Source organism: Hemiscyllium ocellatum, chromosome 10, assembly GCF_020745735.1.
Source record: "Hemiscyllium ocellatum isolate sHemOce1 chromosome 10, sHemOce1.pat.X.cur, whole genome shotgun sequence".
NCBI lineage: Eukaryota > Metazoa > Chordata > Chondrichthyes > Orectolobiformes > Hemiscylliidae > Hemiscyllium > Hemiscyllium ocellatum.
Window position 1 is genome coordinate 17,989,077 of NC_083410.1, and position 13,009 is coordinate 18,002,085.

A 13,009-nucleotide genomic window follows, 5' to 3' on the forward strand; every position below is an offset into this window, starting at 1 on the left:
CAGCCTTCTCCGGTAGAGAAATTCACAGATTCAAATCATCTAAGTTATGAAATTTCTTCTCATCTCAATCTGCAATGGCCAACTGCATATCCTGATACTGTGACCCCTTGTTCTGAATACCCACACCCCCTAGCCAGGGGAAACATCATTTTTGCATCTGGTCTGTTTGGCTCAGTAGAAGTTTTATACATATCAATGAGATCCCCTTTTATTCTTCTAAACTCCAGTGAATATAGGCCCAGTTAATCCAACCTTTCTTCGTATGATAGAAATGCGATCCCAGGAATCAGCCTTGCACATTCTTGTTGCATTCTCTCAATGACAAGTACATTCTTTCTTCGGCAATGAGACCAAACTGCATACAGTAATCCAGTTGTGGTCTCACCAAGGGCTTGTACAAATGCAGTAAGAATTCCAGCACCACTGATACAGAATCTGGTTTCCAGCATCTGCAGTCATTGTTTTTACCTCCTTTCTTCTGTACTCAAACTCTCTTACAGTAAAGGCCAACATACCATTTGGCCTCCCACCTACTTGCTTTCCATGCCCAAAGTGCAATTTATCCAAATCTCTTTTTTACATTTTCCCAATTTATCATCCTAAGTAATACTCTGATAATCTATTTTTCCTATCAAAGTGGACAACATCTCTTATATCCATGTTATACTGCATCAACCATGCATTTTCACAATCGCTAAAGACGTCTAAATTCTCTTTCTACATCCACCTTATTATGCTCACTCCTACCTAGTTTTATGTCATCAACAAACTTGGAACTATTGCACTCAATTCCATCCATCGTCCAAATGGTTGATGTACATGGTATATTCTTGGGGCCTAAGCACTGATCCCTGCTGTACCCCACTTGTGACCACTTTCCACTCTGAAAATGACCCTCTTATTTCTACTGTTTCTTATCTACTGTCCAATTCTCAATCCATGCTAGTATAATTCAATGTGCCTTCCTCATCTGTACCTGTTTACCAACTTTCTGAGATTTGTGTGTGTACCAGGACACCCATATCCTCTGTACCACCAAGTCCTACAATCTCTCTTCACTTGAATTGTATACTGCTTTTCTATTTCTCCTACCAAAATGAACACATACAGAGTTACCCACATTTTGTTTCATCTGACAAATGTTTGACCACTTAACCTATGAATGTACCTCTGTAGATTCTCTGCCTCCTCTTAACAACTTACTTTCCTTTTGACCTTGGCATCAGTGGTAAATTTAGCTACCACACATTTGGTACACTTATCGAAACACTGACACTGATTTTAAATAATTGAGGTCCTAGCACTAATTTCCTATGGTACTCTATTAGTTATAGCTTAATGACCTGAAAATGACTCATTTCACCCAACTCGGTGCTTCCTATTAGCTAACCACGTTAATGTCACCTGCTACACCATGTTCTCGTATCTTGTGTAGCACCTTATCAAATACCTTTATGTAAATTATGTTATATAAATAAAATATATATGAAAATTTACATATTACAATATTAATTAATTAGATAGAGTACAGAATATTTACAATAATTGAAACTTAAATTTAATTTTTAATGTATGGTTTCACAACTCCTCTCCACAATTGACCTGTTGATGAACTGATAAATGATGATTTTATAATCTAGTCTTAACCTTTCTAGCTAATCGGAGAGTAGAGAAATGCTACTTATTAAAATTGGTGGGTAGTGGACTAAATTACCATTGGTGAGATGGTTTGGAAAACGGTCAGACAAAAAAAACTGTTTTTACCTTCATGTGTCATATGAAACTTATGATGGAGGCAATTCAATTAATGGACCCTTGTAAAATTCCACAGGACCTTAGTTTGTGAACCACTGATGTAGCAAGATATTAAACTGCTAACTTTATAATGTCAATAGACAACTAATACTCCAGCCTGTACTATTGTTTCGCTGACAATTGAGGCAGCAAATTTGTGCACCAGAAAATCCTGCAAACAAGAATTAGATAAATAGCCAGTGAATCTGTGTTTGGCAGGATTGAGCTGGATGGATCAATACAGGCCAAAATTACAGATGAACTATGCTCTTTAAAGACATTTAGGTTTCTTTTACATCCAAAGAGACTGACTGGGCTGACAAAGTACTACTTGTATCAGGTGCAGTCTAAAATAACAGTCCAAATGCAGCACATTCTCAGTGCCAGCCTAGATGCTGTACTTAAGTTTTGGAATTTGTCTTAAACCTACAATCTGAGTCGTGAATGTTATCACTAAATGAAAGTCATGTACATTATTATTTGGAGATATGAGGTTAGAAATAATACTTGAGATCCAAGCCAATATAATGGAGAACATTACTCTAGAATGAACAAAAAAAAGTCCTTATTGACAATATCTGTCCTAATTAGGCTTTCAATGTGTTGAACTTAGAGGCACTATGTATTGTGATTGACAGCAATGATGAACACGGAGTCATCATTACTCTGCCCACTCTCATGACTATGTGCTGGAGGATGAAAGTAGGTTGTGCTTACAAATGAACACTTATGTGAATTGAAGCTGTGCTAGTCACCTGCTTTTAATAGACACAGATCAGTTTTTTTTTCCATCCAAGATGTGGTGACAGGACAGTCAACTTCTTTGTATTAATCACTTGAACTTTGAGATATGACTGAACTGCCAAAGCAGTTTTAAAAGGGCAGGATGCAATGTGTGCTTTGTACCAGCGGCAGTTGTGTTACAGCCAGTGCAAAAAAATGTTGAGGGGAAGCCACATCTTGGAGATCTGCCTTCTCAGTGCTACATTCACTGGCAGCTTTATGATTTTATCTTGGCATGAGAGCAAAGATCTTAGAACATTTTACTGGCAACATAATGCACATCAGTCATCTTAATCCTTTCTTGAAAACCATATCCTCTAGCACTAGTCTTGCTCATCCTCACTGGATTAACTACACAAAATGAAATTTCCTTATTAGTTCTGAAGATTAAAGAACAAAAAGAACTCAAAGAAAAAAACCTTTCCCAGCTGTCATGGTAGACCACCCACTTGAATCAGCAGGTTCAGTAGCTGAATTGCCAATAGTCTTATACAATGTGTTGTCCATGTTCTGTCCTGTGTATAAATCTATTCTTTCTTCCAGATGGTTACGTTCACAGTAAAGGGGTTGCATGATTCGTCAATGAAGGAATTTATCAATGAAGCTGATGAATGTAAATGGAATTAACTATGTGTACAAAACTCAACAGGCTGCACAGCAGGCACACAGATATGCACAGTTTCCAAATGTAAAGAGTTCTTGGGGATAAAAAAAATCCCAAAGATAACTTAGAAGTCATAGCAAGTGCAATTCAACTTACATTGGAAACTAGGACAGAATAACCAGTGAAATGTGAAGGTGTGCTCAAAGACTCCAGGCCAGTTAGAAATTAGGCAATGCAAGCCTAAACTGTGGAGGCAGTGCAAACCCTTCTATTCCTTTCTGGATCAAGATTGTCAGATTGTGGGGTCAGCAGTAAAGTGATGGCACTTTCTACTAACCTCAAAATGTACTGATCACTGTGGCACAAGTTTCCCATTTCCCAGAATTAATTTGATCCTGGCGATAAATACACAGGTTATACCTGATATTCAGCAATGGAAGGTTAGGCATGATAAATCACAAAACTGAAAATTTAATCCTTATTTAGATTATTTTAGATTTTTTAGACAAAATGGCACAATTAGTTTGAATTTCATCTGTTGCCCTTATTTTACGTTCTCACATGTATGCAATATAGTTGCAGCAGCTTTTACAATGTTGATTACTTCTTTGTACTGATCATAATTTGACAATTGTTTTTGGTCATCCAATCCATTTATCAATTTTATTATTAGCTGTTGTCATTTAAAATTTATTTCAATAATTACTACATCATTTGAAACTTCATAGGCTGTTCTATCTCCCACCAGAAATCACCACATTAATGGCATTACAATACCAATAAAGTACATCTAAAGAATATAATTTTTTTCTCTCCTTTTTACTTTGGATTTGAGGTAGCTGAAAGAAATGTGCAGTGAAATGCAAACCAAAGCAATCTCCAATTTTATTCCCTCTGTCAATGAAAATGAACCATTAATGATTTTAAATGTACATTTGTTTGACAGAAACAAATGCCTCAAAATGTTAAAAAAAGTAAAATAACATGTCTTAGTACAATCAAGATAAAGTTTTGAAGGATAAATCAATATTATCTCCCAAGTAAAAATGGACATCAACCTACATATGATACTCAGAAAATTTAACTCAAATTAAATGTCTTCTTCCTTTATGTTACCTGATAGTTAAGTTTTATTGGGCGTGGGGCTGGCAACAAGCATTACAGCCTTCAGCGGCCACTTCCTTATACCCCATTTCCTTCCCTAATTGGCCCAAGGTTGGAGCAAATGGAAAACCCCCACCTAGTAGATCGATTTCCTGATGGGAAACCAGGACAATAGCTTCTCGAACGAGGTTGGAAGGCAGGTAATCAGGCTGGTGGCAAGTTGAGGCCCTGGAGTGGCTGTTACTAGGCCTTACTTGCTGGCAAGCTGAGATGGTAAACTTTTTCATTCAGCACTTAATTATGGAGTTGGCAAGAAGGAGACATGTATCTCTCCAGGCCAAAGTGCCCAATTATTTGCTTGTCTCACCATCTTCCTCACAAATACCAGGGAGGGGAGAATTGTACACAAATCCACAGCTAAAATACATTATAAAAGGAACCAGTGGCTCATGTAGAACAATTATGCACAACACAAATAATTACACACGAATCTACGCATTGTAGTTAGTAGATTCCAGTTAATGATTGTTATTTCATACTTAAATAAATACTGCTGTATCAGGCCCATACTCTCCACCGACAGCATGACCAATTACAATTTTGAAAATATTTGCTAAATTTCAATGCCTGGATAAAGGGAATTGCTGGATTAAAAGAACTGCACGAGAGTATTTCCATCACCATGTTGGAAGATTAAAGTGCATGAGAATGATCATGGGATACTGTCCATGGATTTGATCAGTAGATAATTGGTCTTTGGAAATTTAAATAAATACAAATGAACCCAGGATGCAATATGCAAGAAAGGTCAAGAATTAGACATACGAGCTAACAGCATTCATTTTCTGAACTGCTGTAAAGCACCTCAAGCAGCCTGTGTCGTCTGTAATGTATTGCCCTCTAGTGGTTGTTTATAGATCAAGCATCCAAATTGGATTAAAACAGTTTCAGGGCAAATATTTTTCATAATAAAGAGTTTTTAATATTTTTGTTATATATTTCCAGGTATATTTGTTAGGTAATATAACAAAATTAATAGTAAGCATGAAAGCTTTCACTACTGCTGAAAAATGTACACCACAGCAAATGAAGACACGAGGTCATCAATCACTGGCAGCTAAACACTATGGTTCGTGTTAACTAAAATATTAACATAGGTCTGTGTAAAAAGCAGTGGCAGTTGGGGTTTCTACACAGCTTAGTACAACAGTAATGAATTATTTCTGATGCAGTATTTCTATTTACCTTGCCATGCTGTTTATTGGAGAAATTTGCAAGAATTATCTGAGATATTTATAACTAGAAAAATGATTTATGAATTTTGAATTTTCAAATATAAAGAAAGTGCTTTTCATCTTTACATTCATTTTCTTGTTTCTGACACAGTAAACTCTAAAAAGTGGTCAAATCATCAGTGAAAAGAGCTCTAACCAATTCCAACTATAACCTGGAGATGTCACAACTATAGGATAAATGATGCATTATTATTCATCCTTCAGGCTTCACAGCATGCTCAGCCACCTCAAGGATGTGGTTACTCAGACAAACAAAGAAGCATCAGTCATCAATGTGGCCCAGAATACACCAAAGACAAAAGGCAAAGCACAGATATCATCAGCAAACACAAAAGAAATCATCTCTGCCCATCATTTCTCAAATGGAAATTGTCAGTTCAAGAGGAAAAATGTGAAGTGCATAATTATAATGTGCTAACTACAAAGCAGGGACAATGAAAATCAAAGGGAGGAGGGGAAAAGTTGTTTGGAGAAGGAATATTTCAAAAGTGATGTAGAATATGTAAAACACTCATTTTTAAAGTTTAGTGACAGTTTTAAAGCACTAAGATGCTGTTCTGTTTGATGTTTGAAATGGTGTGGTCAGATGCAAGTCAAAATACTTCAGATGGCCAGTTTTATTTTCAGGCATTAAGTGAAAATATGGATTTCTTTCGAATTAACAGTATGAGCTGAGTATTTGTAAAGGGGTAGTAAATTTAAGTTGAGCTCTTTGAAAGTTATGACCTGATATATTAACGTCTTTCTCTTTCTGCCAGATCTAGACCGTATTTTCTGCATTTTCTTGACCTATTAATTATGGAGGATCTGATAACTACAGTAAAACCAATAAGTTGTGCAGTTTATGTGAAGTCATAGTTTACTTGCTTAATGCCAAAGGAACATGGTGTCTTTCTCTCCACCATCATCATTTGCTCTACTCCTCCCCCCAGTTACAGCTAAATGTGTCCAATGGGAGTCTTTGCAATTTATATCAGTTTCAAGTCCGAAACTGTGTCACTAGTTTTAAGCTAGCAAACTGACAAAGGTATTAAAATGACTTTATTTCTCCTAGATTAGAGAAAAATTAGACATGTTTCTGATTGCTAAGCAGCAATTCCAGCTGAGGTGAAGACAGGACTGAGCATGACTATATATAGTTTAATAAGAAATGTGACAGCATAAATTAAAATGTTGAATATTTAATAGAAAACAAAGAGAATTAATCAGTGTTGCTTGAATTTGAACCAATGAAGCCCAAAGACCAACACAGGTTCCAATTTTGTTCTCATTTCAGAGTCATCGAGATGTCCAGCATGGAAACAGGCCTTTTCGTCCAACTCACCCATGCTGACTAGATATCCTAGATAAACCTAGCCCCATTTGCCACATAGCCCTCTAAGCCCCTCCTACTCCTACACCCATCCAGATTCCTTTTAAATGTTGCAATTGTACCAGCCTCCACCACTTCCCTCTGGCAGCTCATTCCATACACTCTGCGTGAAATAGCTGCCCCTTTTAAATCTTTTCCATCTACCTATGCCCTCTAGTTGTGGAGTCCCTACCTCAAGGAAAAGACCTTGGCTATTACTCTACCCATGCCCCTCATGATTTTATAAACCTCTATAAGGTCACCCCCTCAGCTCTGACGCTCCAGAGAAGATAGCCCCAGCCTATTCAGCCTCTCCCTAGTGCTCAAACTGTCCAACCCTGGCAACATCCTTGTAAATCTTTTCTGAACTCTTTCATGTTTCGCAACATCCTTCCTACAGCAGGGAGACTAGATTTGCACACAGTATTCCAAAAGTGGCCTCACCATTTCTCAAATTATTTGTACCAAGAGCACAAAAGTTAGCAAAATGAACAGATGGCAGATGCAATTTAATTAAAAATGAACCGCAACATAATAAAATTTAGGAGAATAAACTAAAAATGATAATATTAGGGGGGCCCCAGTAGTAATGTAGTAGTGTCCTTGCCTATGTACCAGAAGAAATGGGTTCATGACCTACCTGTCACAGAAGATTGTCTGAACAGGTTGATTGAAAAATATATTTTATGGTGGAGTCTGAAGAGTGCCTACCTCTAAACCAGAAGGCCTAGGTTCAAGTCCCACCTGCTCTAGACGTACCTCTGTATTCATTCACCAGATGAGAGAGAGCATTGGTGGCTATGCCAGCACTTATTGCCCATCCCTAATTGCCCAGAGGGCAGTTAAGAATCAACCACATTGCTGGAATCATATGTAGGCCAGACCAGATAAGGACGGCTGTTTACTTACCTAAAGGACGTTAGTGAACCGGATGGGTTTTTCTTACATTCAGCAATTGATCATCATTAGACTATTAATTCCAGATTTTTGTTTTAAAATGACATACCTCAACAGGTGCATTAGAACATATCTATAGTTAGGTAATGTAATAAAGGAAGTAAAATAGAATTTTGAATTTTATAAAGGCATCATTGAATACAGAAGTTGAAAAAGTAATGAGCATTTAATCTAAACACAGATCAGGCTAATACTGTGCACTATTTTAGGACACCTGATTATATTTAGCTGCTTTCCCAGTTCCTTTGTATTCTTATCTTCAGCTTTCTAAAATTAAATATTTATTTTTCTCCACATCATGGTGTGCATTTTCTTACTACAGATTACTGATGGACTAAAAAACACCAATAGCAGCATGATCCAAAATCTGCCATTTGACTGAAAGGTGTGCACCATCTGATTTCAACGGGAAGGCAAAGGGAAACACATAAACCAGCATTAACTCAATCCTAAGCATGAAATAGATTATTTGGAAGTGGATTCTTTATGAGAATGCCTATCAAGTAAAATAAATATTGGATATGATACTTGCCTGATGATAAATCGCAACTAATACAATTAACTCGTTTACATTCTATTTGTTTGATGACCATTTTACCTTGAGAACTAAAGGAATGACCCACAATTTCCATAGCATCAATTTATGTATGGGGCAAGCACATTATTCACAGCCTATCATTATAAGATTTTGTGCCTAGTTTGGATCATTGTTGATTCTGTACCTTATTGATCTCCATCTCATGATTTATTAGCTTGTTCTGAGCTTCTTCCAATTGATTACATGCTGAATCCCTTTCTCTCACCAGCCTCTGCAACTGACCTTCAAGACAAGCAACATTTTCTGATAAACAGGTCACCTGTAAATAAACAGAATATCATGAATTTTAAACAAAAATGGAAAGGTCGGAAATACTCAGCAGTCTAGCTTCAGTTATGCAGAAAGCAAATTGTTTCATCAGACACCAAAGAATATGATAGCCAGAGTTCTAATGAACAATAGATGGTTAATTATACTTCCCAATAACCATGATAAGTCAATAGGAATACGACTAAGAAGAACTTAAATTCTGTATATAGTACCACCTATCAGCGTTCCGCAAAGACCACTCCCTTCTTGACTCCCTCGTCAGGTCCACATCCCCCACCAACCCAACCTCCAATCCCGGCACCTTCCCCTGCAACCGCAGGAAATGCAAAACTTGCGCCCACACCTCCTCCCTTACCTCTCTCCAAGGCCCCAAGGTATCCTTCCATATTCGCCACAAATTCACCTGCACCTCCACACACATCATCTATTGCATCCGCTGCACCCGATGTGGCCTCCTCTATATTGGGGAGACAGGCCGCCTACTTGCGGAATGCTTCAGGGAACACCTCTGGGATGCCCGGACCAACCAACCCAACCACCCCATGGCTCAACACTTTAACTCTCCCTCCCACTCCACCGAGGACATGCAGGTCCTTGGACTCCTCAATCGCCAGAACATAACAACACGACAGTTGGAGGAAGAGCGCCTCATCTTCCGCCTGGGAACCCTCCAACCACAAGGGATGAACTCAGATTTCTCCAGTTTCCTCATTTCCCCTCCCCCCACCTTGTCTCAGTCGATTCCCTCGAAATCAGCACCGCCCTCCTAACCTGCAATTTTCTTCCTGACCTCTCCGCCCCCACCCCACACCGGCCTATCACCCTCCCCTTGACCTCCTTCCACCTATCACATCTCCATCACCCCTCCCCCAAGTCCCTCCTCCCTACCTTTTATCTTAGCCTGCTGGACACACTTTCCTCATTCCTGATGAAGGGCTTATGCCTGAAACGTCGAATTTCCTGTTCCTATTGCTACAAACAAAGCCTGCTAAGAGCTGTTTCATTACTTTTTTGGGATAAATCCAATAGTTTAAATTGCTCCCCAAACCCTGGTCAGCCACCTTGCCCCAGGCAATAACAGTCCTCCTGTAACCAAAAGAGAAAATGCTGGAAAATCTCAGCAGGTCTGGCAGCATCAGTAAGGAGAGATAAGAGCTGACGTTTCGAGTCTAACTGACCCTTTGTCAAAGCTGTCCTCCTCTAACAGAAAACAACTGTTGCCCTTGCAATTTTTACTGAGTTCACAGGAAGTTCAAGGCATTAAAATGGAGCAACATTGGGAAACTGTTTGGACAGCACTGCCCAAAAGTCTTGGTAACTGAATGCATGGTCATGGCAATGGTGGAATAATTAAAATGGGCATGCTCAAAAGGTTATGAGCAGTGCAGCATGGATGTTTTTAACAAATATAGAACATAGAACAGTACAACACAGGACAGGCCTTTTGGCCCATGATGTTGTGCCGATCATTTATCTTAATCTAAGATCAACCTAACCTACATACCCCTCAATTTACTGCCATCCATGTTCTTGTCCAGCAGTCTCTTAAATGTCCCTGAGTATACTATCACCGTTGGCAGTGCATTTCACGCACCCATCACTCTCTGCATAAAGAACCTACCGCTGACACCTTCTCATACCTTCCTCCAATCACCTTAAAATTATGACCCCGTGTGACAGCCATTTCTTCCCTGGGGTAAATTCTCTGGTTATCTACTCTATCTATGCCTCTCATTTCCTTGTACACATCTATCAAGTCACTTCTCTTCCTTCTTCTCTCCAGTGTGAAAAACCCGAGTTAACTCAACCTCTCTTCATAATACGTGCTCACCGATCCAGGCAGCGTCCTGGCAGATCTCCTCTGCCCCTCTTTAAAGTATCTACACCTTTCCTATAATGAGACGACCAGAACTGGACACAATATTCTAAGTGTGGTTTGACCAGGATTTTATAGAGCTGCAGGAAAACCTCACGGCACTTAAACTCAATCCCCCTGTTAATGAAAGCCAAAATACCGTATGTCTTCTTAGCAACCCTATCAACTTAGGTGGCAACTTTGAGGGATCTAGAACATAGAATAATACTGCACAGAACAGGCTCTTCGGCCCACGATGCTGTGCCGAACATTTGTCCTAGCTTAAGCATCCATCCATGTACCTATCCAATTGCCGCTTAAAGGTCACCAATGATTCTGACTCTGCCACTCCTACAAGCAGCGCATTCCATGCCCCCGCCATTCTCTGGGTAAAGAACCTACCCCTGACATCCCCCCATACCTTCCACCCTTCACTTTAAATTTATGTCCCCTTGTAACACTCTGTTGTACCCGGGGAAAAAGTCTCTGACTGTCTACTCTATCTATTCCCCTGATCATCTTAAAAACCTCTATCAAATCACCCCTCATCCTTCGCCGCTCCAATGAGAAAAGGCCTAGCACTCTCAACCGATCCTCGTACAACCTATTCTCCATTCCAGGCAACATCCTGGTAAATCTCTTCTGCACCCTCTCCAAAGCTTCCACATCTTTCCTAAAGTGAGGCGACCAGAACGGCACACAGTACTCCAAATGTGGCCTTACCAAGGTCCTGTACAGCTGCAACATCACCTCACGACTCTTGAATTCAATCCCTCTGCTAATGAACGCTAATACACCATAGACCTTCTTACAAGCTCTATCCACCTGAGTGGCAACTTTTAAAGAGCTATGAACATAGACCCCAAGATCCCTCTGCTCCTCCACCTTAGATTAGATTACTTACAGTGTGGAAACAGGCCCTTCAGCCCAACCAGTCCACATCAACTCGCTGAAGCGCTACCCACCCATACCCCTACATTTACCCCTTACCTAACACTACGGGCAATTTAGCATGGCCAATTCACCTGACCTGCAAATCTTTGGATTGTGGGAGAAATCCAGAGCACCCGGAGGAAACCCACGCAGACACAGGGAGAACGTGCAAACTCCACACAGTCAGTCGCCTGAGTCGGGAATTGAACCCGGGTCTCAGGCGCTGTGAGGCAGCAGTGCTAACCACTGTGCTTACTTAGAACCCTATTGTTAACCCTGTATTCCGCATTCTTATTTGTCCTTCCAAAATGGACAACCTCACACTTGACAGGGTTGAATTCCATCTGCCACTCCTCAGCCCAGCTCTGCATCATATCTAAGTCCCTTTGCAGCCGACAACAGCCCTCCTCACTATCCATAACTCCACCAATCTTCGTATCGTCTGCAAATTTACTGACCCACCCTTCGACTCCCTCTTCCAAGTCATTAATAAAAATTACAAACAGCAGAGGACTCAGAACTGATCCCTGCGGAACTCCACTTGTAACTGGGCTCCAGGCTGAACATTTACCATCTACCACCATTCTCTGACTTCGACCGATTAGCCAGTTCTTTGTCCAACTGGCCAAGTTTCCCACTATCCCATGCCTCCTGACTTTCCGCATAAGCCTATCATGGGGAACCTTATCAAATGCCTTACTAAATCTATGTATGTGGAACCCAAGATCCCTCTGTTCCTCCACACTGCCAAGAATCCTACCTTTAATCCTGTATTCAGCATTCAAATTCGACTTCCAAACTGAATGACTTCACATTTTTCCAGGTTACTTATCAGCCCAGTTCTGCATCCTGCCAATGTCCCATTGCAACCTCCAACAGCCCTTCACACTGTCCACAACTCCATCAACCTTCGTGTCACTGGCAAACTTACTAACCCACCCTTCCTTATCCAAATCATTTATAAAAACCACTAAGACCTGCCCCTCACAAAGCCATGCTGATTATCTGTAATCAAACTAGGTTTTTCCAAATAGTCATAAATCCTATCTCTCAGAATCCTTTCAAGTACCTTGCATACCACAAATGTAAGACTGACTGATCTCCTATTCCCTTTCTTAAACAGAGGGCAACATTTGCCTCCCTTAAATCATCCGGTATTTCTCCTGTGCAGAGTGAGGATGCAAAGATCATTGCCAGAGGCCCAGCAATCTCGTTCCTCACTTTCCGTAGTAACCTTGGATATATCTAGTCTGGCCCTGGGGACTTATCTATCTTGATGCTTCCAGCACATCCACTTTCTTAATGTCAATCTGTTCAAGCCTACTAACATGGTTCATGGTGTTCTCACTATCAACAAAGTCCCTCTCTATAGTGAATACTGAAGCAAAAAAGCTCATTTATGGCCTCCCCTACCTCTTAAAACTCCAGGCACAAGTTCTCTCCACTATTCCTGATAGGCCCTATC

At 40.0% G+C, this 13,009-nt stretch overlaps 1 protein-coding gene across 3 annotated transcripts in view; it reads right to left on the reverse strand.

The window, feature by feature from the left end:
- The window catches only part of sdccag8 (SHH signaling and ciliogenesis regulator sdccag8), a 369,171-nt gene that overhangs the window by 273,099 nt on the left and 83,063 nt on the right, over positions 1 to 13,009 (reverse strand). For all 3 annotated transcript variants that reach the window (XM_060830822.1, XM_060830820.1, XM_060830821.1), the window contains exon 11: positions 8,611 to 8,745. In XM_060830822.1, coding sequence (XP_060686805.1) covers positions 8,611 to 8,745 — 135 coding nt within the window. The remainder of the gene's footprint in view (positions 1 to 8,610; positions 8,746 to 13,009) is intronic.